Source organism: Heptranchias perlo, chromosome 9, assembly GCF_035084215.1.
Source record: "Heptranchias perlo isolate sHepPer1 chromosome 9, sHepPer1.hap1, whole genome shotgun sequence".
Taxonomy (NCBI): Eukaryota; Metazoa; Chordata; class Chondrichthyes; order Hexanchiformes; family Hexanchidae; genus Heptranchias; species Heptranchias perlo.
Genome location: NC_090333.1, coordinates 55296444 through 55319172, shown reverse-complemented (window position 1 = coordinate 55319172; position 22729 = coordinate 55296444). Strand labels below are relative to the sequence as shown.

Sequence of the window (22729 nt, the reverse complement as noted above, 5' to 3'; positions counted from 1 at the left end):
CAATGGTGACCCCCAGGATGTTGATGGTAATGCCACTGAACGTCAAGGGTGGTGGTTATGTTCTCTCTCGGTGGAAATGGTCATTGCCTGACACGTGGTGGGAACGTTACTTGCCACATCAGGTGGGCAGACTGCTTCATCATGAGGGATTGCCAGTGGAACAAACTGAGCTTATGATGGAGGGAAGGTCATTGATGAAAATAGTAGGGGTTAGGATGCCGCCGTGAGAATCTACTGCAGCAATGTCCGAGAACTAAGGTGATTAGCCTCCACCGACCACAACCACCTTTCTTCGTGCCAGGTACAACTCCACTCACTGGAACGTTTTCCCCCTGATCCCCATTGACCAATTTTACTAGGGCCCCTTGTTACCACACTCGGTCAAATGCTGCTTTGATATCAAGGGCAGTTACCTTCACCTCACCTCTGGAATTTAGCTCGTGTCCATGTTTGTACCAAGGTCTCGAGCCAAGTGGTTCTGGCAGAACTCAAACGGAGCACTGGTGAGCAGGTTATTGGTAAGTGCCACCTGATAGCACTGTTGACGACTCTTTCCATCAGTTTGCTGATTGGCAGTAGGCCGAAGGGGCTGTAATTGGCCGGATTGGATTTGTCCTGCTTTTTTGAACAGGACATGTGCAATTTTCCACATTGTCGGGTAGAAGCCAGTGATGGAGCTGTATTGGAACAGCTTAACTAAGGGCACGGCTAGTTCCGGAGCACAGGTCTTCAGCACAACTGAGATATTGTCGGGGCCGGTAGCCTTTGCTGATTCCAGTGCACATTGCTTCATGTGCCACATGTGGGGTTAGGTCATTCAATGCGTGGCAGCAGGACTTATGCAGAAGGGAAGAGATCACATTCTTGGGACATTACAGCAAGTGCAACAAGGGAAAGTTATACCGAAAGGGGTCAGACTTCAGATTAAATGAAATAGCACTAATATGCATGCAGAGAGGATAAACAGAGCGAAGAGAGAGGATTTAAACTATTTTGGCAGAGAGATGAGGAAACTCGACCCGAGATAAAACATACATGTATGCACATACTAACACAAACTATATCTAAGTTCAGTAGGCATTGTTCAGGACAATACCTTTTAGATGTTCCCCTTCAGAAACAAAAAAGGTAGAACAGGGCGGGGGGAAATCTCAAAGCTTTCTTCAAAGAAGATAGATACAGAGACTGGAATTAGCATTTACACTTAAATGCTGAATATAGCTACCTTCAATATTCTTTCAAGTTCATTCTTGGCTGTCTTGCACTCCAACATCTGTGCCTCAGCCTTCTGAGCAGCATCCTCCAACAGCTGCCGTACATGGGAGTTCCTGGCTACTTGCTCTTTGGCAGTCTGCAGTGCTTCCACATTAGCAGCATGCAGCATCAGCTCACGCTCGTACTTATTCTGTGCTTCAGAGGCCACCCTTGCCTAAAACAGGAAAGAGACTAGTATGTTTTAAACCAATAATAATTTACACTAATGAAAGTGGCAGGTCTTTTATCAGTTTCAATTAAAACAGTTTATAAGTCAAGTTTTTATTTAATAATTTTTCATATGACTACAAAATTCACATTTTCAAACTAATTTTTTTTAAAAAACTATTGTGCTGCATCTACCACTTTTGTCAAGTTTGGCCCTTGGACAGATTCTAGGTTGGACTCACAGGTTACAGGGTATTGTACTGACCTGTGTAAGAATTCTTGGTGTAAATCATCCACTACTAATACAAAACACAAACACAGCATACATTGTAAACTCATGACCTCCATTATATTTATACAGACCTGCTCTTGACAGTCCGCCCTTGCTTGCCGTTCGTTGGATGCAGCAGCTGTTGCTCGCTGAACAGCATCCTGAAGCTCTGCCTGGAGACTGTTCAAATTCCTCCTTAGTTCAGATGTCTGCAATTTAAAAAAAAAATTGATCAATAATCTATCAGAACAAAGTTGTATCAACTTTTCCAACATCCTAGAATCTTCCAGTAGTAAGATATCAACAAGATTGTAATGGATTACAATGATCAAGTTTGCACGATCAAGTCTGCAATGTGATCATGGAGCACGTGTCTAAAAAAAAACTCAAAATACATACGCAAGCGTTTGTATATTTTAAAATATATAAAACACCAGTGGGTGTGACTTCAAGGCAAATTTACACACTTGGGCTCATGTGACATACAACCAACTCAAGATTCACTCCCCTGCAGATTGGGATACTCTGTGAACCCCTTTACTGCTTCATCAAGCCCTGGTATTTAAAAAGATAAATCACAAATATATAAAGAACTTCGGGTGACTACTAGTCTGCTTTTGCTGTTTAAAAGGAATAATGCGGTGCACGTTCAGTATTTAAAACGAAATATAGCCTGTTGCTGTCCAATTTTTTCCTGGGCAAATGGTAGAAGCCCACTAGAACTCAATTCAATGATAGACCAACTGGGTTAAAGACAGAGCTGAACATTTGATTAACTTGCAACACATGTTATTATTACTAAACAAGAATTTGTTATGTTATTTGAAAAATTGTACACATCCTATATAGATCCAACTCAATTTTGAAGCTTACAGCAAAATCCATCATTCGCTTTATAGAAAGATGTAGCATTACGAAAAGTGACTTAATTTTTTTTTAAAAAGAGAAATTCAATTACATTTTATGACATCATGGATTTAAAAAAACCTTTGCCCGTATTAATTCATCATCCATCCAATTTGACAAAAAATTTGGATATGTGGTTATATTTGTGTATCTTTCATGTTTAAATGTAGTCCAACACTCCAATTTTTCAGATGTCAACAGATACAGTAATGAAAAAGAGATAAAAAAATCTGAATACTAAATAATCAAACTCACCCAGTTTGGAATCAAGGTAGTGAAGTAACTGCATTTCCAATTATTATTATCTATGTAAAATCATTAAATACTGGACAGCAGAAAGACCTTGTTTTCTCTTTTTAAAAATATATACTGATCCATGGATAGGCATTCACATGGCAATTTATAGCATTTTAACTACATTTCACAAAGGATCATTATATGTCTGCCATTTCCATTAAAGAACCATTACCTGATGTTCCAGATTTTCAATAGCTTTGTGCTTCTCATCAGTGAGAGCTTGTTTTTCATTCTCCGCTTCCAACATACGCTTTTCTAACTGCCCCTGGTACTCTGCAGACTCTTTGAGGCTAGATTGTACAGCAGCCCGTACCTCTTCTGTCACCTGAGAATGGATAATTGTAATAAATGGATCCAGGTAACAATTCAATTATTCACGCCATTTTGATCATTTGAATGGGTGGTATATTATATTCAATCCCAGCCACTGTTCTCACAGAATGCTATGCAACAGCAATTTCAGTCTCAAGTACTAGTATTGTGCAGAACTGATTTGTGCTGGCTCAGTGGGAAAGCAGATTTTTATTGAAGCATTACATGGCATATGAAATTTAGTCATTCCTGTTCAACTGCAATTTAACAGGTACACAGGTCAAATGACAGAACTGGAGGATCAGCTGGGATGATGTGTTAATTTGTAAATTAAATTTGCAAACTGAAGGGATATGTTGGCCTGCTCTCATCAGCACTTCCTGAAAGAAGGCATTTTCCAGATGCTAAACACTTGTTACAATCTGGTCCCATCATGTCATGTTTTCAAGGTAGCATGACTGTAGAACTGCATCAAATGACAGACGGGAAGACAAAAAGAACTATATCAGCCTTCAGTTCATGAAGGTTTCAATTACAAACTACTTTCCCTCTCCTTTCAATTAATACTGTGCTGGACAAAACGGGTATTATCCAAAGCTGAACGGCACCAGTTATAAACACAGAACTTCTCCAATGCAGAATATAGTTGGCATGCCAATCCAATTCACCTTTTAGTGGCATATTAAAAATGGCTACTAAATCCATGACTTTCCATTACAAGAGCAGGAACAGTAACATTAAAAAGTCCTTTACTAGTTCCCCTTTTAAAAGCAAATGGCTTTTTTCCCTTCACAAACATAGCAAACATTCTAACCCCTTGAGGTAGTGCACACAAGTTGCCTACCTGCTTCTCCTTACTGAGGGACTCCTCCAGACTAAGAACTATATCTCTGTACTGTTCCACATTGCTCGTAGTAGTCTTAAGACGTTCAGTCAAGTCATTTGCCTGTTCTTCAGCCTGCCGAAGCAGTGACCGGAGGTTATCAACATCCTCTTCTGTATTGGATCCCCCTAGAAATAGATCAGAGCTGTACGTGGCTATCTAAATTTTCAATGAACAATAATTCCACATCAAGAGCTAATTTCTTCATATAAACAGTTTCTTCAGGACCCAACATGCAAACCGACACATCCTGGTGATTCTCTAAAGGGAGCTGCATCATTAAGCTCAGTCACAAATGGGGGACAGATTTGTGCGCACGCGCGCACGGGGAAGGAGAGGAAAAAAGAAAAAGAAAAATATTTTATTAGTAATACCGTAAGGAAACTTGCCTAACTTGTGGATTTTCCCACTTTTTTTTGTATGTTTACTACATGAACACATGACTGGTTACCAGTAATGCATGACTTGAGGCCATTTGGGTATATGCTATATTGCATCAAAAATACTCATATGTAATTTTCTCTCTTAACTGAAAAGTAATAATACAATCAGTATAACGAAAACCCAAATTAAAAGTTGCATACAACTAACACACATACACTTCACCCATATTCAACAGTTGCTGGAATGGCACAAAGTTTGGCACAGGCCACATTCACAATCTTAACCGAGCCATAAGTGGAACAGTCCAATCAAATGAAAGACTTTCCCCACTGATGGTGACTGGGGACAGGGGAAGGAGAGACAGAAGAACTCTAGATCAACTTACCAATATACAAACCATGCTCATAAATATGGCTTACCTTTGGAAACTCCTCCCTGAGTCTCTGCTGCCAGTTTAGTTTCAACATTGTTAATGTGTAGCTTCAAGGTGCTAAGTTCTTTCTCTGCATTTTTCAGAAGTTCCTTTGTCTTTGTGTGAAGACCGGATTCGGTTTCAAGCTGCTTCTTGAAGTCCACAAGTTGAATCTTCACAAAGTTAAAAAATCCAATTAATACACATCTCAAAAAAGAGATTAAATAGAATTCTTACCAAAGTAATTTCAGAGAACTGATATATGGAGCAATGGTTTGCTCTGTACTTACTGTGCTAGTGCAAGCATCATATTGCTAAAGCAGATCTATCTCCCAAATCAGTACATACCTTTCTGACTCTCAAACTTGTACAAAAATTTGTGTCTTATCTTCCTTCCACTCCCCAGCTTTCTTATCCTTAGAGCTAGTTCAAACATGTGACCTATCATGATCAACATCACTAATTACATATCCTATAGCAACAGGTTAGCTTTTATATACTTACATCTTGGTTCCTGCCAAGTAAATGCCGCTGATCCACTTCATATTGAAATTTCTTTTTCAGCTGTGCTATTTCACGTTCTTGTTTCTCAATTTGGCTGTTTAAACGTTGCCTGGTCTCAGTTTCCGCACGTTCCAGACTCAACTACATATTAAAAGAATTGTATATTAATATGCAAAATTCCTTTAACTTCAGAAGAACTGAACACCAGCAGGCTTTTAAAACTCAAAGAATTGATTACTAAGTATTCCATAAGGAAATAGTCCCAAACCTACACCAAGACTGCATTCCAGGCTTGTGCATATTGTATATTTGAATTTATTAGCCTGTACTCACCAATACAGAATTGTTCGCACTGTTGTCCAGTGGAAGAGATTTTAAAAATACAAATACTCTTTAAAAGGTTGCAGCCAAAGTAACCGTTAGAAAATAAAACAAGATGGTTGAACCTCTCTCATCTGTGTATCAATATAACTCATGTTACAGATATTCCTAGCTTTGACTGAGCTGAACGGTGCATGACTTTTCCATTTTCATACCTGATCCAAGACCACAAATTTTGCCCAAAGATGTCACATTTCAGCAGTTTTATGATGGCAACATTGCTTTCAGTTAGACATCACACACACTCAGGCCTACACTGAAAGCTTGGCGTGCATTAAAAGACACAATCCTGCACAGTGTACCTGAATAGACTGCAGATTTGTTAGCAGCAAGCTTTGTCCTCTGTGCTCTGCGAACTTTGAATCACGCTCTTGGGTAAGTCGTGCTTCCACCATCTTCAAAATATCTTTCTCTTTTCTCAAATTTTCTCCTCGAGTCTGTGGGAAGGGGTTTGGAGGAAGAAGCAAAAGAAAATTCTAAAACTCTCCAATGTCTGCTTTCTAAAACTATAGCAACTCCCAACTGATTTCAATGAAATGGGTCCCTTCTATAAACATTAATCTACTGAAAACATTTAAGAGTTAAAAAAATGTAAAGCATAATACAATCCATATGTAAGCCACCCTGGAAAGAAACCCATTAATGTATCTTTTTAAAACAAGAATTTGTAGAATTTCTTCAGTCGTCAACTAATATGCATCCCCTACACATCACAATCCTTGGAATACTTCAAGGGAGATTATAGTGGCAAGAAGTCAGATCTCCAAGGCAAAAATTGAAAAATATCTTGGGAGATACACATTATTGGATGCAATTACTGGAAGGCAGGCTATATACACCGATGGACTCTTCCAACCGTGATATTTTCTCCATTTTCCAGAAAACCAGTGTTTTTTTAAAAAAAGTTCTCACCTCTTCTATAGCCAACTTTTCATTTGATGCTCGCAGATCTTGGGTCATGCTGCTAATGATGTGCTCCTGTTTCTGAACAGTTGTGGTGAGTTTCTGACATCTATCACGTAAGGATGCTATTTCACGCCGGAATCCATCTACATTGTTCTGCAGCATCTCATACCTAAATAAATTAAAAACACGTTTTTAAGACTTCCCCCCCGAAAAAAAAATGCATTGGGTCAAAACAAGTGACACCTGAGCTGGAAAACAGACTTGCACTCTTTGTACCATATGTCAGATTACAGCATGGATCAGAACAGGATAAAGCCTTCACTACACTGTCAGTGCAAATGCGCTGACAATCTCCAAAGCTCTTAAGGGCACACGTATGATTTTTTATCTATAGCATCTTGGCTGCGCAGTGATACCCTAGTTATGCTTTGAGAACAGGAATATCACAAATCAGCCAAAGCCAGATGCTCAATAACCTCTATGGTTTCATCACAGGGTAATCCAAAAAGAAAATTAGTGCAGTGATGAGTGTGCAGGTCTGCAGTTGCAGTATGGCTGCAAGTCAGTTCTGGTCCTGGACTGTGTACTCCAGAATGCATTCTGGGACAATCCAACAAGGTACAGAAGGATTGATTTTGAAAATTTCAATTGGAACATGTTTTTGCAGCTTTGGAACCAGAAAGTGTAACAATAGAAACAAGTTTGCTACATAGGGATAAATTGTTGAATTCAAGGTTTCTGAAAGGAAAGTTTATAGTATGGTATTGGATTTCAAATTAAGCCTTGTTTAAAAAAGGACAGGATATTTACATCACAAGTGTATATTTGTGTAATCCAGTAGAGTGCTATGATCACCTCATACAATTTCTAAATATATATTACCTAAAATCTAAACTCCAAATATAATCATGATTCTCCAAACATACCGTTTAGAAGCAAACTCCAACTGTGTAGACAGTTTTGTGTTCTGGGTTCGCAGTTGTGTCTGCTGATCTTGAAGTTTCTCATTCTGCTCATTTAACATTTTGTCGTTCTCTGCCTTTTCCTTCTTATAAGTTTCAAAGTGTAACTGGAGCTGAAATAAAGTAGTTTTCTAAATATGATGCATCTTGAAGTGTTAGCATGAATGTATTTTGAATGTATTATGTATGCACAAAGCCCAGCTTTGAGACAGGCTGAGGCTTTGACTAAAATCTTTAAATTGAGCCATTAAAAGATAGTACTTAAATCACATTATCATGAAATTACACAGAAAAAAAGGTGGCGGAAATTTTCTTCATGATCTACTGAGCAACTCCATTGGCACTTCAATGATATGCAATGGTGAAATTTAACATGTTGATATTGGATTTTCCCCATTATAAATGTCTACATAAAGTTTCTCCATTGTAACATGTTGACACACTGGTTCCATTATACACAAAGTAAGGTTGATATGTACAGAAAATATGTGCCATACACAAGCTATCAGTTTAAGACGTCTAAAATGACTAACCAATGTACATTCTCCCTATCATGAGCAAATATCAAGGGCAAATAGTTCCTTCATAAATTTTGACAACTTAGACTCTTTGCTGCAGCGTGCCTTTACATAATTAAAAACCTTTGTAGGGTTTTGAAGATAAATTATATTTTGAAACAGTGAAATGTAATACACTTTATGCATCCTACCTGTTTAAGTGCTGTCCTTGATTGCACAAGCTCTGCGGACTCCACTGTAGGAATCTGAGCTGGTGTGGAGGTAATTTGTGGAATTTGTTTTGTTTGCCCTGGAGACCGTTTTGGAGTGGATGAGATTAAAGATACATCCTCTGCTGCTGTACCTGGAGGAAGATGACAAAAGCCTCAAAAATAATATTAAAGCAAAAAAACTTTAATTAGGGAATTTGTATCACTTTCAGGAGGAGCAGAAAGGGAGACAACACACTCAACCAATGTAGAGCAGCAGCTTAAAAGAGACAACCGGGTTTATTTTATAAATCTGTCACTTTTGCAAGAATCCACAGGGTTTTATTTTACAAATGAAAATGTGAGAAATGGGGATTGTAATATATTTTGTTGGACCCCATATCCTCTCCATCACAAGGACTGCCTACTTTCACCTCTGCCCCAAAATTAGCCCACTTGATGCTGAAACCTCATTCATGCCTTTGTCATCTCCAATTGCTCCAATCCTCTCCTGGTTGGCCTCCCATCCTCGCCTCATCTAAAACTCTGGTGCCTGCAACCTATCCAACACCAAATCCCACTTGTCCATCATCCCTCTTCTCACTGACAAACACGCTCCCGGTCTCCCAATGCCTCAAAAGGTAAAATTCTCATCTTAGTGTTTAAATTCCTCCATGACCTCACCTCTCCTTACCTGTGTAACCCCCAACCCAGAACTCTGTTCCTTACTCAAGCCTCTTATCCATCATCCCCATATCCCACTAGCAGCAGTACCTTCAACTGCGAAGGTCTCTTGTTCGGGAATTTCGTCCTTACTGCATCTCCCTTTAAACCCACCTCTTTGACCAAGCTTTTGGTCACCCTTTCCATTTTTTACCATACGCCTGTGAAGGACTTTTGGATGGTTTTCTATGCCAGAGACACCATATAAATACAAGTTACAGTTATTCTTTTAATGCTTTCACTAATTATATAGGTCCATATAGATTATCTTAAGTTAATTCTTTAAAAGCAGCTGTGGGGTTTACAGTACAATTAAGATTGTGTGTTGAACAGCAAGTCAAATTTTGTTTGATATTTATGTCTTGGGCATTTAAGAATCAGATTAGATTAACAACTGTTCAAGGATCTGGTTAAACCAAACCTACTCTATAGAAAGATAAATAACTCTTAAAAGCAAAGTGCTCCCAATTTGTTCCACCAGGAGATAGCATTCATAATAAACTTTCCATTGAACTAAGTTATGCCTGGTACATCACTCCTTACCCTGGATTGGAATGGACACTCCAGTCATCTGTGTAAGTAGTATGCGGTACATATCACGCTGCCGTACAATCGATTCCACTAGTTGCATCTGATGATTCCGCGCTTCACGAAGTCGTTCAAGTTCATTCAAGGCTTCGGCAAGATTCAACTGAAGATCAGCAATTCTAGAATTCAAAAAGATATGCTCAATCTGTTGAATGATTCCAATATTCCTATATCAGAACCATAAGCAATTTTGATTTGAAGTTTAACACAATATGCTACCTCTTCTGACTAGTGAGAGAGAGGCAGTGCACAGCCAGGGTGGGGGGGAACGGCAGAAAGAGAGGAGAAGCGAGTGAGCGACAGACCGGAGAATGTAGAGTGAAAGACAATGCAGAGTTAAAAGAGAGCTCAGAATGTGCACCAAAGCGCAGCTGGGGAGGTTGATGGTATTATGTCCAGTAGCGCCAGAAGAATGTTGGCGCTGACAGAAACTAAGAAAGATGGCTTTAGTTTTGCGAAATGAAGCATCATTCAAAATGATAAGTAGAATCAGTTAGTTGTACAGGAAATGAATCTTCCTCACCCCAAGTGAAAAGGAGATGGAACAGACATATGCATTCAGATAAATCTGTGGGAAAGGGAAAGAAGGGAGAAGGAAACCAGCAACCTCTTGACTAGTTTGTGTCGATAAATGTTCACAGATGCAACCAATTTTTAAAAAAAATTAAATTGAAAGGATCTCAAATTAATTAAGTTCTAGCATTTACCGTGTAGTAGTTTTTTCCTGCTCTTCCCGTTCCTGTTTTTCAGCAAGTTCACGAATGGCCACCAATAGCTGCTGATTCTGTTGTTGCAGCTCCTCAACGTTACGATAAGTTACCAGATGCTGTGTAATGACTTCAGAGGAACTGGTTATGTCAGCAGAACTAACTTCGTCTTCACGCAAAATATGGTTCCCACGTGCATCCTCCAGTTCCATTAGAAGAACTCTATTCTGAATCACACAATCACAAACAAGTGAGCTTAGCAAGTACATGTTTAAAGCCAGATGTGGAGCAGTTCGTGGTACAATGATGCACTGAGGCAACAGCTGCTGTGGAACAATATCATACATGTTTTGATAAATGAGCATTTTAAACAATATAGTAAGAAAAGGTACACATACATGTAAATGAGGGAAAATGGTAAGCAAATCAAGAGTACACCACTGCACATGCACATCAGCAGATTCGATCATCAAACATTCTCAAGCCTTAAGATTTCCCTTAGTAAAGGTTTTAGTGCAGTAAAAAGGTAATTGCAAAAGGCTACCAAGTGTATTGACTATGCAATATTGAAGACAATGTAGCGCACACCTATTGGTATCCCAGCTGAGATCAGTTAATGTAACAGACTTAGGAAATCAAACCTGCAACTTTCCTGGTCTATTATACACTTCACACCCCACCCACCATTTTAACAGCAGTTGGGAAAAACAGCTGTTGTCTATTTTTTGCAACAGGTATATGAAAGTAAAACTTGCAATCTCCAATTACCAACCTGCTGCGAGAGGTCTGTCACTTGCATTTTTAATCTCTGGTTCTCCCTGCTAAGCAACGAAGAATGTTTATTTGCCTCATCGGTATCTTTTTGTAATCGGCGAATTTCCTACAAAGAAAGGACGGTGTTACCAATATGGTGAATAACAATGCAGTGATCCTTCTAGATAAGCTGAACAAGTCATCAATTATATAAATTGTTTACAAAATTCAAACCTTTTCTGGCATGCTTTGAGAAACGCTTCTAAAAACCAAATACATAATGTGCTTCAAGAGTATAAACACAACAGTGGGCTTCCACGGAACCCTCAGTAAACTTGTTAATATGGTCAAGAGTCACTTTTGTAGATATGTTTCTTTTTTAGTTACTTAAAGCATAATGTAGGTGCGCAAGCACGTGATAGTAATTGTGGTGATACTGCTGTGCAGTTCTTACTGCTTTTGCGATTGGTTGATTCAATATTAGAGAAAAGTTCTGAGGTTGTTATTCTCATTTTGTCTAATTTCACACCAAGGCAGAATGCTACATTACTTTTTAAGCAGAACACCAAGTCATTAATTTTTAAAAAAACTTTCCAAGTGGATTGCTCTGCCAGGTTGGTGTAAGACACAGAAAACAGCATGTATTCGTTATAAAAGTAAGTGCAGTTAACAACACAAAACGATGAATGATCCTACATTCATGTATTTCTTTCAAATGCCTTACACTGAATGAATTACTTTTGAAGTGCAGTCATTGTTTTGTGGACAAAGGGGAATAAACTATGTGATGAGAGAAGTCACTTCTTCTAACTAATCCCATTGCTCCAAAGTTTGCAGACAACAGCACAGCAGTCTGGCTCAAGGGGGTTAAAAAGAAATGAAAAAGTTAACCACAATTTAAACAAAAAAAAAATTACCTTCATGGCATCTTCTAGTTTAGCCGAGAGATTTGTCACAGCCTTTTGTGCCCGATCATACTCTTCCCGCTGACGCTTCAAAAGTGGAGCTTTCATCTCCACTTCTTTCACAATTTCATCCAAGTATTTGTTTACCCTCTTATTTTCTTGTTTTGCCAGTAGCAACTGATCTTGGGCCTCCACATATCCATTATATAACTGTACCAGCAGGGTAAAAGAAAATGATAAAAAGTATTATAACTTTGTCCAAATTTACATTTGTTCATATCGTGCATCCCCATTCCAGAGAACACCACAATATTTAGTAAAGATATGAAGTAAGAACCTACCCAGTTTCATTATAACAGCATTTACCTAGCTCTATAAAGTTTAACTGTCCCAAATCAATATACACTTCGTCATGAACTTACTGCAGTATATTTCCAAAATTATTAGTCACCAGCTTTCAACAGTACCACAAATGATGATGACAGTATTAAATATGATCTAAGTAGTAGTAAAATAAAATTGGGATTCCTGGAGGCTGTTGCAGCTCTAGGAAGTTTACTGCAGGGGTAGCAAGCACAGGGTGAAATCTTGTAGGCACCCTTTTGTTCAAAGCCTCAACAGTAAGGAGCTACTGCTGCAGCTCAAGAAAAGGGCCAGTCTGGATCAGTCATAAGACCAACAACTCATCAGCTCATTTTCCCTGCAAGCTGGCAGCTAGAACGAAGCGCCAGAGCTGTTAAAAACATTTCAATTTTAAAACATCAGTGCTGCTCAACTGAAAATATGTTTTTTTCCAAATAAAGTGTAGTACAAAGCAAAGTAATTTATTTTGAATCTTAAAATGTAATAATCCAAGAATCAACGCTAAAAAAAAATCCCTGAAGATACTCCACAAATCTCTTAAAACTCTTTCAATGTTCTATTCCCAGTGTTACAACTGTGGAAGAGGAGAAAATCAGTGTCAAATGCAGTTTGCAGATGAATGTTCTGCATCATACATGTTACTCTGGGAATAAGGGATGTCATAACTTGCCATAAAGCTAATAAATGATCAAATTTTCAAAGCAACATACAGGCATAGAATACCAGCAATGGAATTCTTTCCCCCCGCCCGAGTAATTGTATTCAATGAAAATGTACTTCTACAAGAAAGATACTTTGAAATAAACATTATACTCTACCTCAGTAAGCTTCATTCCAGGCCGTACAATCTTAGCAACAGCTGCTGCAGTGGGCGACATAGCGGCCAGCTCCTCTTCAGAGAGTGCGGCCACTCCTATGATGAAAAACACATGCAATTAGATAATAAAGCAAATGCTATGTTGCTACTGAATAATCCTTCAGCATCAAAGTAATATGTGCACCTTTACGCTTGGTAGCTAAAAGGAGATTGTTAGCATTTTCCAATTCCTTTTCAAGTTTGATGATCCTTTCATGCAGCTCAGCAACTTTTCTGCCTTTGGAGGCCTCTGATTCAGCCAGTCGATCTTCAGTTACTTTATGGGCTGAAACAAACCATAATGCCAACAAGTGCTTAATTTTGTAAGTAATTTATAAATAATATTTAGAAAGCATAGGGAAGGAAGACAGGGGGTGGGTTAGCTGTACTAATTAGAGATAACAATGGCAATAGAAGGGACATAAGTAACATTAAAGTAGAAATAGAACCCATATGGATTAATAGGTATATTCTACAGACCACCTAATAGTGGAAGGGAAATGGAGGATGAAATATGTAGACAAATCTTTGAAATGAGTAGAAAACAAGTAACAACCAAGGGAGATCACTGCTGGATCTAGTAATGGGAAATGAACCAGAGCAGATAAGAGAAGCATAGGGGAAACATCTAGGCAAAAGCAATCATAACTTAAGGTTTAAAATAATGATTGAGAAAAACATAAGTCAGACAAGGACCAAAGTAATAGATTGGAAAAAAGCAAATTTAATAGGGACGACACTGGAACTAGGGAAGGTAAAGTGGAAAAAATTTGTGACACACAAAGAGATAGAACACAGCAGTGGGAAATATATATATATATTCCTCCAAAAAGCAAGAACAAACTGGCCAATAATGAAACACCATGGATGAATAACGAGATAAGGATAAAACTGAATCTAAAGAAAAAGGAATACTTCAAGTACATAGACAATAAAGGACAGGATGACAAAAGGGAATACGATGAGGTTAGGAAAGAAGTCAAAAAACAATTAGAAAAGCAAAGAGAAACTATGAAATTAAATTCTCATGGAATATAAGAAAGTGAAGTATTCTACAGACATATGAATAACAAAAGAAAAATCAGGACAGGGCCACGGCCACCAAGGGATGCACAAGATAAATTCACAGGTAATGACAGCGAAATGGCAGAAATATTAAATAATTACTTTGCCTCATTATTTACCAGGGAGACTAACAAGGTGGGCATGACAATAGAAGGCGAGATCAAAAAAGTTCGATAGAAGGTTGGGGGGGGGGGGGGGGGGAAAGAGGAAAAGCGCGAGAGAGCGCAGACTAGTTTATCAAACTTAGAAGGGAAAAAACAGTTCAGATGGATTGCATCCGCGAATATTAACAGTTAGGGTGGAGATAGCAGAGGCACTATTACATATCATTAAAAATTCATTAGAAAAGGGAACAGTGCCAGAAGACTGGCAGATAGCTAATGTTATGCCTATATTTAAAAAGGGAGATAGAACAAGGCTTGGAAATATATCGCCGTTCCTTCATCGTAGTAGGGTCAAAATCCTGGAACTCCCTACCCAACAGCACTGTGTAGTAGCTAAAGTAAAAAGAAAGGTAAAGTCTGTAGGTCTTACAGCAAGTAGCGTTTTTTTTTAGTAAATCAAGGTTACTAATGTAGTTAACATTCTCTAAATTAAGAGTAATTTAAAAGGAGTAAACTCCTTAAAGGGAGTAACTAACGAGCTTAATCTAAGGCAGTATTGGCAGCAGAGCTCACACCCGTGATATGCTCCTCCTGCGCTATGTGGGAAGTCATGGACACTACCGGTGTCCCTGGCGACCGCGTGTGCAGGAAGTGTGCCCAGCTGCAGCTACTGGCTAACTGCATTTCGGAGCAGGATATGCGGGTGGATTCACTGTGGAGCATCCGCGATGCTCAGATTATCGTGGATAGCACGTTCAGTGAGGTGGTCACACCGCAAGTAAAGATTACGGAGGCAGAAAGGAAATGGGTGACCGCCAGGCAGAGTAAAAGGACTAGGCTGATAGAGCAGTTGTCCCCTGGGACCATCTCCCTCTCAAACAAATATACCACTTTGGATATTGTTGGGGGAGATGGCTTATCAGGGGAATGCAGCAAGAGCCAAGACCGTGGCACCATGAGTGACTCAGCTGCACAGGAAGGGAGGGAAAAAGAATGGGAGCGCAATAGTGAAAGGGGATTTCATTGTAAGGGGAACGGATAGGCGTTTCTGCAGCCGCAGACGTGACTCCAGGATGGTATGTTGCCTCCCTGGTGCTAGGGTCAAGGATGTCATGGAGCGGCTGCATGACATTCTGAAGGGGGAGGGTGAACAGCCAGAGGTCGTGGTCCATATCGGTACCAACGACATCAGTAAAAGGGATGAGGTCCTGCAAGCAGAATATAGAGAGTTAGGAAATAAATTAAAAAGCAGGACCTCTAAGGTAGCAATCTCAGGATTACTCCCAGTGCCACGTGCTAGTGAGAGCAGAAATAGGAGAACAGACTAGATGAATGCGTGGCTTGAGAGATGGGTTTAAATTCCTGAGGTATCGGGACCGATTCTGGAAAAGACGGGACCTGTACAAGCTGGATGGGCTGCACCCAAGCAGAACCAGGACCTGGCGGGGGCATTTGCTAGTTCTGTTGGGGAGGGTTTAAACTAGTATGGCACGGGGGATGGGAACCAAAGGGCAGGTACAGATAGGACAAATTCAGACCAGGAAATGGGAAGTAGAAAAGCAGTTAGTGACGTAGTTAGCGACTCAGAAAGGCAAAAGAAGCAAAGGTTAAAGAGTGTTCAGCACAGGAATTTGACGGGGTTAAAGGAAATATACTTCAATGCAAGGAGTATTACAAACAAAGCAGATGAGCAAAGGGCACAGCTAGACACATGACAGCATGATATCGTTGCTATAACAGAAACCTGGCTTAAAGAGGGGGATAACTGGCAGCTAAATATCCCTGGATAGAGTTTTCAGGCAGGATAGAGTGGGTGATAAAAAAAGAGCGGGGGGTAGCATTATTGATTAAAGAATCAATTACAGTTGTGAGAAGGGATGATATGCTAAATGGATCATCAATCGAGGCCATATGGGTTGAGCTAAGAAATAAAAAAAGGGGCAGTCACACTACTAGGAGTCTACTATAGACCCCTGAATAGCGAAAGGGAGATAGAAGAACAAATATGTAGGCAAATTTCTGAGTGCAAAAATAAGAGGGCTATAGTAGTACCCTAACATCAACTGGGATGCAAACAGTGTGAGGGGCACAGAGGGCGCAAAATTCTTGATCTGTGTCCAGGAGAACTTTTTTTGCCAGTACGTGACAAGCCCAACAAGAGGGGATGTAATTCTAGATTTCGTCCTGGGAAATGAAGATGGGCAAGTGGGTGAAGTGACAGTGGGTGACCATATTGGGGATAGTGACCATAATTCAGATAGTTTTAGCATTATTATGGAAAAGGACACGAAAAATGAGATGCCAACCTGATGAAGCTACAACTCAGGACTACATGCATGCTAAACAGCGGAAGCAACATGCTATAGACAAAGCTAAGCGATTCCACAACCAACGGATCAGATCAAAGCTCTGCAGTCCTGCCACATCCAGTCGTGAACGATGGTGGACAATTAAACAACTAACAGGAGGAAGAGGGTCTGCAAACATCCCCATCCTCAATGACGGCGGAGTCCAGCACGCGAGTGCAAAAGACAAGGCTGAAGTGTTTGCAACCATCTTCAGCCAGAAGTGCCGAGTGGATGATCCATCTCTGCCTCCTCCTGATATCCCCACCATCACAGAAGCCAGTCTTCAGCCAATTCGATTCACTCCACGTGATATCAAGAAACGGCTGAGTGCACTGGATACAGCAAAGGCTATGGGCCCCGACAACATCCCGGCTGTAGTGCTGAAGACTTGTGCTCCTGAACTAGCTGCGCCTCTAGCCAAGCTGTTCCAGTACAGCTACAACACTGGCATCTACCCGACAATGTGGAAAATTGCCCAGCTATGTCCTGTCCACAAAAAGCAGGACAAATCCAATCCAGCAAATTACCGCCGCATCAGTCTACTCTCAATCATCAGCAAAGTGATGGAAGGTGTCGTCGACAGTGCTATCAAGTGGCACTTACTCACCAATAACCTGCTCACCGATGTGGGTAGGGTTTTAAATGAATATTTTGTCTCCGTATTCACGAAGGAATGGGATGATCCAGACGTAGTGATTAAAGAGGAGATGTGAAATATTGCTTACGGTAAACATTACAAGAGAAGAAGTACTAGAGGGACTGGAATCCTTGAAAGTTGATAAGTCACCAGGGCCGGATGGATTGTTTTCTAGGCTATTGAAGGAAGCCAGGGAGGAAATAGCAGATGCTCGGAGGATCATTTTCCAATCCTCATTAGATACAGGGGATGAACCAGAGGACTGGAAGACTACCATTGTTTAAAAAGGGTACGAGGGAAAGGCCGAACAATTATAGGCCGGTCAGTCTTACCTCGGTGGTGGGCAAACTATTAGAATCAATACTGAGATAGGATAAACTGTCACTTGGAAAAGCATGGTTTAATCAGGGATAGTCAGCATGGATTTGTTCCGGGAAGGTCATGCCGTACAAATCTGATTGAATTCTTTGAGGAAGTGACAAGGAGGATTGATGAGGGTAGTGCAGTGGATATTGTCTACATGGATTTTAGTAAGGAATTTGACAAGGTCCCACATGGCAGACTGGTCAGAAAGGTAAAAGCCCATGGGACACAGGGAAATGTGGTGAATTGGATCCAAAATTGGCTCAGCAACAGGAAACAAAGGGTAAAAGCCGATGGATATCTTTGCGAATGGAAATCCGTTTCCAGTGGTGTGCCACAGGGCTCAGTGTTGGGTCCCTTGCTGTTTGTGGTATATATTAATGATTTGGACTTGAATGTAGGGGGCACGATTGGCAAATTTGCAGATGACACAAAAATTGGCCGTGTAGTTGATAGTGAAGAGGATAGCTGTAGACTCCAAGAAGATATCAATGGGTTGGTGGAGTGGGCGGAAAAGTGGCAAATGGAGTTCAACCCGGAGAAATGTGAGGTAATGCACTAAGGGAGGGCAAACAGTAAAAGGTATTACGCAGTGAACGGGAATATATTGAGAGGGGTAGAGGAAGTGAGAGCCCTTGGAGTGCATGTGCACAGGTCCCTGAAGGTGGCAGTACAGGTAGATAAGGTTGTGAAGAAGGCATACGGAATGCTCTCCGTTATTAGCCGAGGTATAGAACGCAAAAGCAGAATTGTTTTCCTTGAAGCAGAGGAGGCTGAGGGGAGACTTGATTGAGGAGTACAAAATTATGAGGGGCCCAGATAGAGTAGACAGGAAGCACCTGTTTCCCCTAGCGGAGAGTTCAAGAACTAGAGGACATAGATTTAAGCTGATTGGCGGAAGGATGAGAGGGAACATGAGGAAAAACTTTTTTACCCAGAGGGTGATGGATATATGGAATTCGCTGCCCAAATTGGTGGCAGAGGCAGGGACCCTCAACTCTTTTAAAAAGTACCTGGACCTGCACCTAAAGTGCTTTAAGCTGCAGGGCTACGGACCGGGTGCTGGAAGGTGCGATTAGAATTAGCACCTGGTTGTTCTTCGAGCCGGCGAGGACACGATGGGCCGAACGGCCCCCTTCTGCGCTGTATCTTTGCTAGGTTCTAATGAAGAGTCAGTACGGACTTGACCAACCTTACTGAATTCTTTGAATTAGCAGAAAGAGTAGACAAGGGTAATGCAGTCGACGTAATATATTTGATTTTCAAAAGGCTTTCGATAAGGTACCGCATTGTGGACTCATGACTAAGATCAGAGCATGTGGAGTCAGGGGACAAAGAGCAGAATTGGTAGCAAGTTGGCTACAAAACAGAAAACAGTAGGGTTAAAGGTAGCTACTCAGGCTGGCAAAAGGTAGGAAGTGGTGTTCCACAGGGATTGGTGCTGCGACTGTTCACAATTTACATTAACAATTTGAAATCTGAATTACAATTTCAAAATTTGTGGACGACAATTGAAGGGTGTAGTCAATACAAAGGAAGAATGTGTCAAAATGCAAGAGGACATTAATAAATTTGCAGAATGGGCACGTAATGGTAAATGAATTTCAATATGGATAGGTGTGAGGTGGTGCATTTTGGTAGGAAGAACGAGGCCACTTACTGCTCGGATAATAAATCTAAATGGGATAAAGGAGCAAAGGGATCTAGGGGTACAGATACACAAATCACTATAAGGCCATAAAAAAGGCAAATCAAGCACTGGGTTTATTTCTAGATGGATAGAATTGAAAAGCAAAGATGTTATGTTAAACTTCGAAAGAACCTTAGTTACACCACACTTGGAGTATTGTGCACAGTTCTGGCCTCCATATTGTAGAAAGGATTTAGAGGCATTGGAGAGGGTGCAAAAAAGATTCACCAGGATGGTACCAGAACGCGAGGATATACTTATCAGGAAAGGCCGAACAGGCTAGGAATGAGAAAGCTGGGAAGTGGCTTGATGCGGCCTTTAAGATAATGAAACAGTTTGATAGCGTATGTATAGAGAAAATGTTCCCACTTGTGGGGGAAGTCCAAAACTAGAGGTCATAAGTATAAACTAGTTGTTAATAAATCCAATAGGGAATTCAGGAGAAACTTCTTTACCCAAAGAGTGGTAAGAATGTAGACCACGCTACCACGAGGAGTAATTGAGGAAAATAGCATAGATGCGTTTAAGGGGAAGCTAGATCAGCACATGAGGGAGAAAGGAATAGAAGGGTAGTCTGATAGCGTTAGATGAAGTAGGGAGGGAGGAGGCTCACGTGGAGCATAAACAAAGGTATAGACCAGTTAGGCCGAATAGCCTGTTTCTATGCTGTAGTTTCAAAGTAACTATGTAAAAAATGCTTACTATATGTAATGTAACACAACCTTTACTGAAGTAATCTTACCTTCATTTGCTTGTTTCAGTAGACTATGAAGCTCCTCAACTGCTCTGGTGAGTTCAATTGCCTTAGTTTCAGAGTCATCTGCAGCACCCTGCAATGAATCAAGACATTGTATTAACATACTACATGCCTTAAAGTGCATCATTATTTGCATTTAAAAAATAAAAATCACATTTTATGCAAACAAATTACTTTGGGTGGAAATATACACTCTTGTCTTAATGAACTACTTCAGATTGGTAGGGGAGAAGCTGGAGACTGAGATGGTCCACAAGCTGAGTTACCAACTTCAGTCAGTCAAAGTTATGGGAAGTACAAAAACTACCATCATGCCCCTTTTAAGTCTTATCACTTAGATGAGGCAAATGTGTCCTTGCTCAATGGGAGAAACCATTTTACATCTCTTGCAAAGATTTTTCATGGGCCGTTGTGGGGGGCGGGGGGGGGGGGGGGTGGGGGGGAGGTGGGAAGTGAACTTTATATTGTTGATTTCTTTCTTTAAAAAAGAAATCTTCCATTTTTGATTGAAGGTAGTCTGGGATCTGTTTAAAACCACTGCTCCAGAACACCCTGTGGAAAGTGGTCTAGAGAGCAATTAGAGGTTATCGGTTAATGAAGGAAGTTTTGGGTTCCCAGTCAATATGTAAACTTCCCTCACCGTCAGCAATTATTTGACCTCAGCGGGAAATGACTGCCTTTCATCTTTTAAAAAAAATAATTTGTGCATAAAAAGTGATAAATTAATGGATTTTTTTTTAACCTGTCATTCGGTGTAGGAACTGAACTAAGTCATTAACTAACTCTCCAAGCCAGTTCACCTGCAATCGCGACACCATTTACTCTAAGAAACATGATCAGTAATCATGCCTTTTCAAGGCAAAGTCAAATAAATACTTTCAAGATAATGGACAAACATATTGTACATCATAGGCAGTATCTTTAACCAATCAAGGGCACTTACCTGCAATGCACGAGCAGACAGAGCAGGTCACATTCCCACAGAAACTCTCAAATTACATCATTCCTGGAAGTTTGAGTAACTGATCTGCAGACATGTCACAGCAGTACACAAAAGGTACTTTTGTGCTGTCAGTGGCAAAATTCCTTTCCATGCACTAGAAATACTTGGCTAATACCCCACAGTTCTAGAGTGGCCATGAATTAATGTAGCCATGATGTGGAGATGCCGGTGATGGACTGGGGTTGACAACTGTAAACAATTTTACAACATCAAGTTATAGTCCAACAATTTTATTTGAAATTCACAAGCTTTCGGAGGCTTCCTCCTTCCTCAGGTGAATTCCTCATTTTCCACAACATTCACCTGAGGAAGGAGGAAGCCTCCGAAAGCTTGTGAATTTCAAATAAAATCGTTGGACTATAACTTGGTGTTGTAAAATTGTTTACAAATGAATTAATGTAGTAAGCATGTATCCACAAAATTTGACTTATGGTCAATGGCAGATGATTCTGATCAACTGCAGTTGGAAAAACTGCTGTCCCAAGATGTGCAACTTTGTTCTGCCTTGAAGTTCTCACTGTTCATCACAACTGCTGCATAAATCTCAACAGAATGTAGTGAAAAATTCAATGGAGTGCATTTATCTAGGCCCTTGGTGTACTAAAGCCAAAAAGTATAAACATATTGAAGTAAATAATAAACATGAACTGTGAAACCACACATAAAAAGCTTGTACAAATCAAGCATTATTGAAATATTTAAGAGCGGCCTTAAAGATAGACTGACGGTCAGGATTTGGACTCCATGCTCCAACCCATTATTTAGCCACTAAATAATTTATCAGGGATGATTCAATACTTTATCATCCAATTTGCTTCCAAATTTTTTTTATATCATAACCATGAAGCACTTTGGAACATGATGTTGAAGCCACTATACAAATGCAAATTGTCATTGTTGCAGTCTGCAAACCATCTTCTTTTAACTCCACGTCACTAGTTTCCAGAGTATTGAAGTGCATGAGCAAAAACAAATTAAAAATGCACAATGGGCTGTACAAAAACAAAATTATACCTTGTACAAGTTTGACAACTTCACGTGTGCATTCAGTTCATTTCGGAACCTTTCCTCCATGCTTGCTGACTGCTCCTTAGACTAATCAGAAAAACAGAAGTATGCTAACCAGTATATACATACACAACAGTATAAAAGTCTTTGGTATCAATTTTCAAAAGGAATTGAAATACTACATATGGCAATGGTTAAACACTTGCCAAGATTCAACTAAATAAAAAGGTACACCAAGGAATGTACTTATCTATAAGCTCTGCATGTAAAGATTTACAAAATCAATCTGAAAAAATACTAGGGGCCTAATACAGGAGTGGTTCAACTTCTGAAACATGTTGCTGAGTTCTGCATAAACTATTGCAGTCAATTATTTTGTATGCTGAACGTTATAAAAAAATTTAAATAGCTGATTATATTTTACACTTTGACATTATTAGTAGAATTTCTTGCATAGCATTGAATAGCTCTTAATTTATAAAATAATTAAAATGAGAAATACGATTGAAAGAA

General features: G+C 39.9%; 1 protein-coding gene across 3 annotated transcripts in view; it reads right to left on the bottom strand.

The window, feature by feature from the left end:
- tprb (translocated promoter region b, nuclear basket protein) overlaps positions 1-22729 on the bottom strand; it is an 88733-nt gene that overhangs the window by 52714 nt on the left and 13290 nt on the right. For all 3 annotated transcript variants that reach the window (XM_067990481.1, XM_067990484.1, XM_067990482.1), the window contains exons 8-25: positions 22223-22303; positions 20191-20278; positions 13387-13527; positions 13204-13298; positions 12035-12232; positions 11137-11244; positions 10365-10591; positions 9613-9776; positions 8350-8501; positions 7605-7753; positions 6685-6847; positions 6075-6209; positions 5392-5532; positions 4895-5060; positions 4053-4219; positions 3069-3221; positions 1786-1902; positions 1226-1429 (exon numbers count right to left, since the gene is read on the bottom strand). In XM_067990481.1, the coding sequence (XP_067846582.1) occupies positions 1226-1429; positions 1786-1902; positions 3069-3221; positions 4053-4219; positions 4895-5060; positions 5392-5532; positions 6075-6209; positions 6685-6847; positions 7605-7753; positions 8350-8501; positions 9613-9776; positions 10365-10591; positions 11137-11244; positions 12035-12232; positions 13204-13298; positions 13387-13527; positions 20191-20278; positions 22223-22303 (2649 nt within the window). The remainder of the gene's footprint in view (positions 1-1225; positions 1430-1785; positions 1903-3068; positions 3222-4052; positions 4220-4894; positions 5061-5391; positions 5533-6074; positions 6210-6684; positions 6848-7604; positions 7754-8349; positions 8502-9612; positions 9777-10364; positions 10592-11136; positions 11245-12034; positions 12233-13203; positions 13299-13386; positions 13528-20190; positions 20279-22222; positions 22304-22729) is intronic.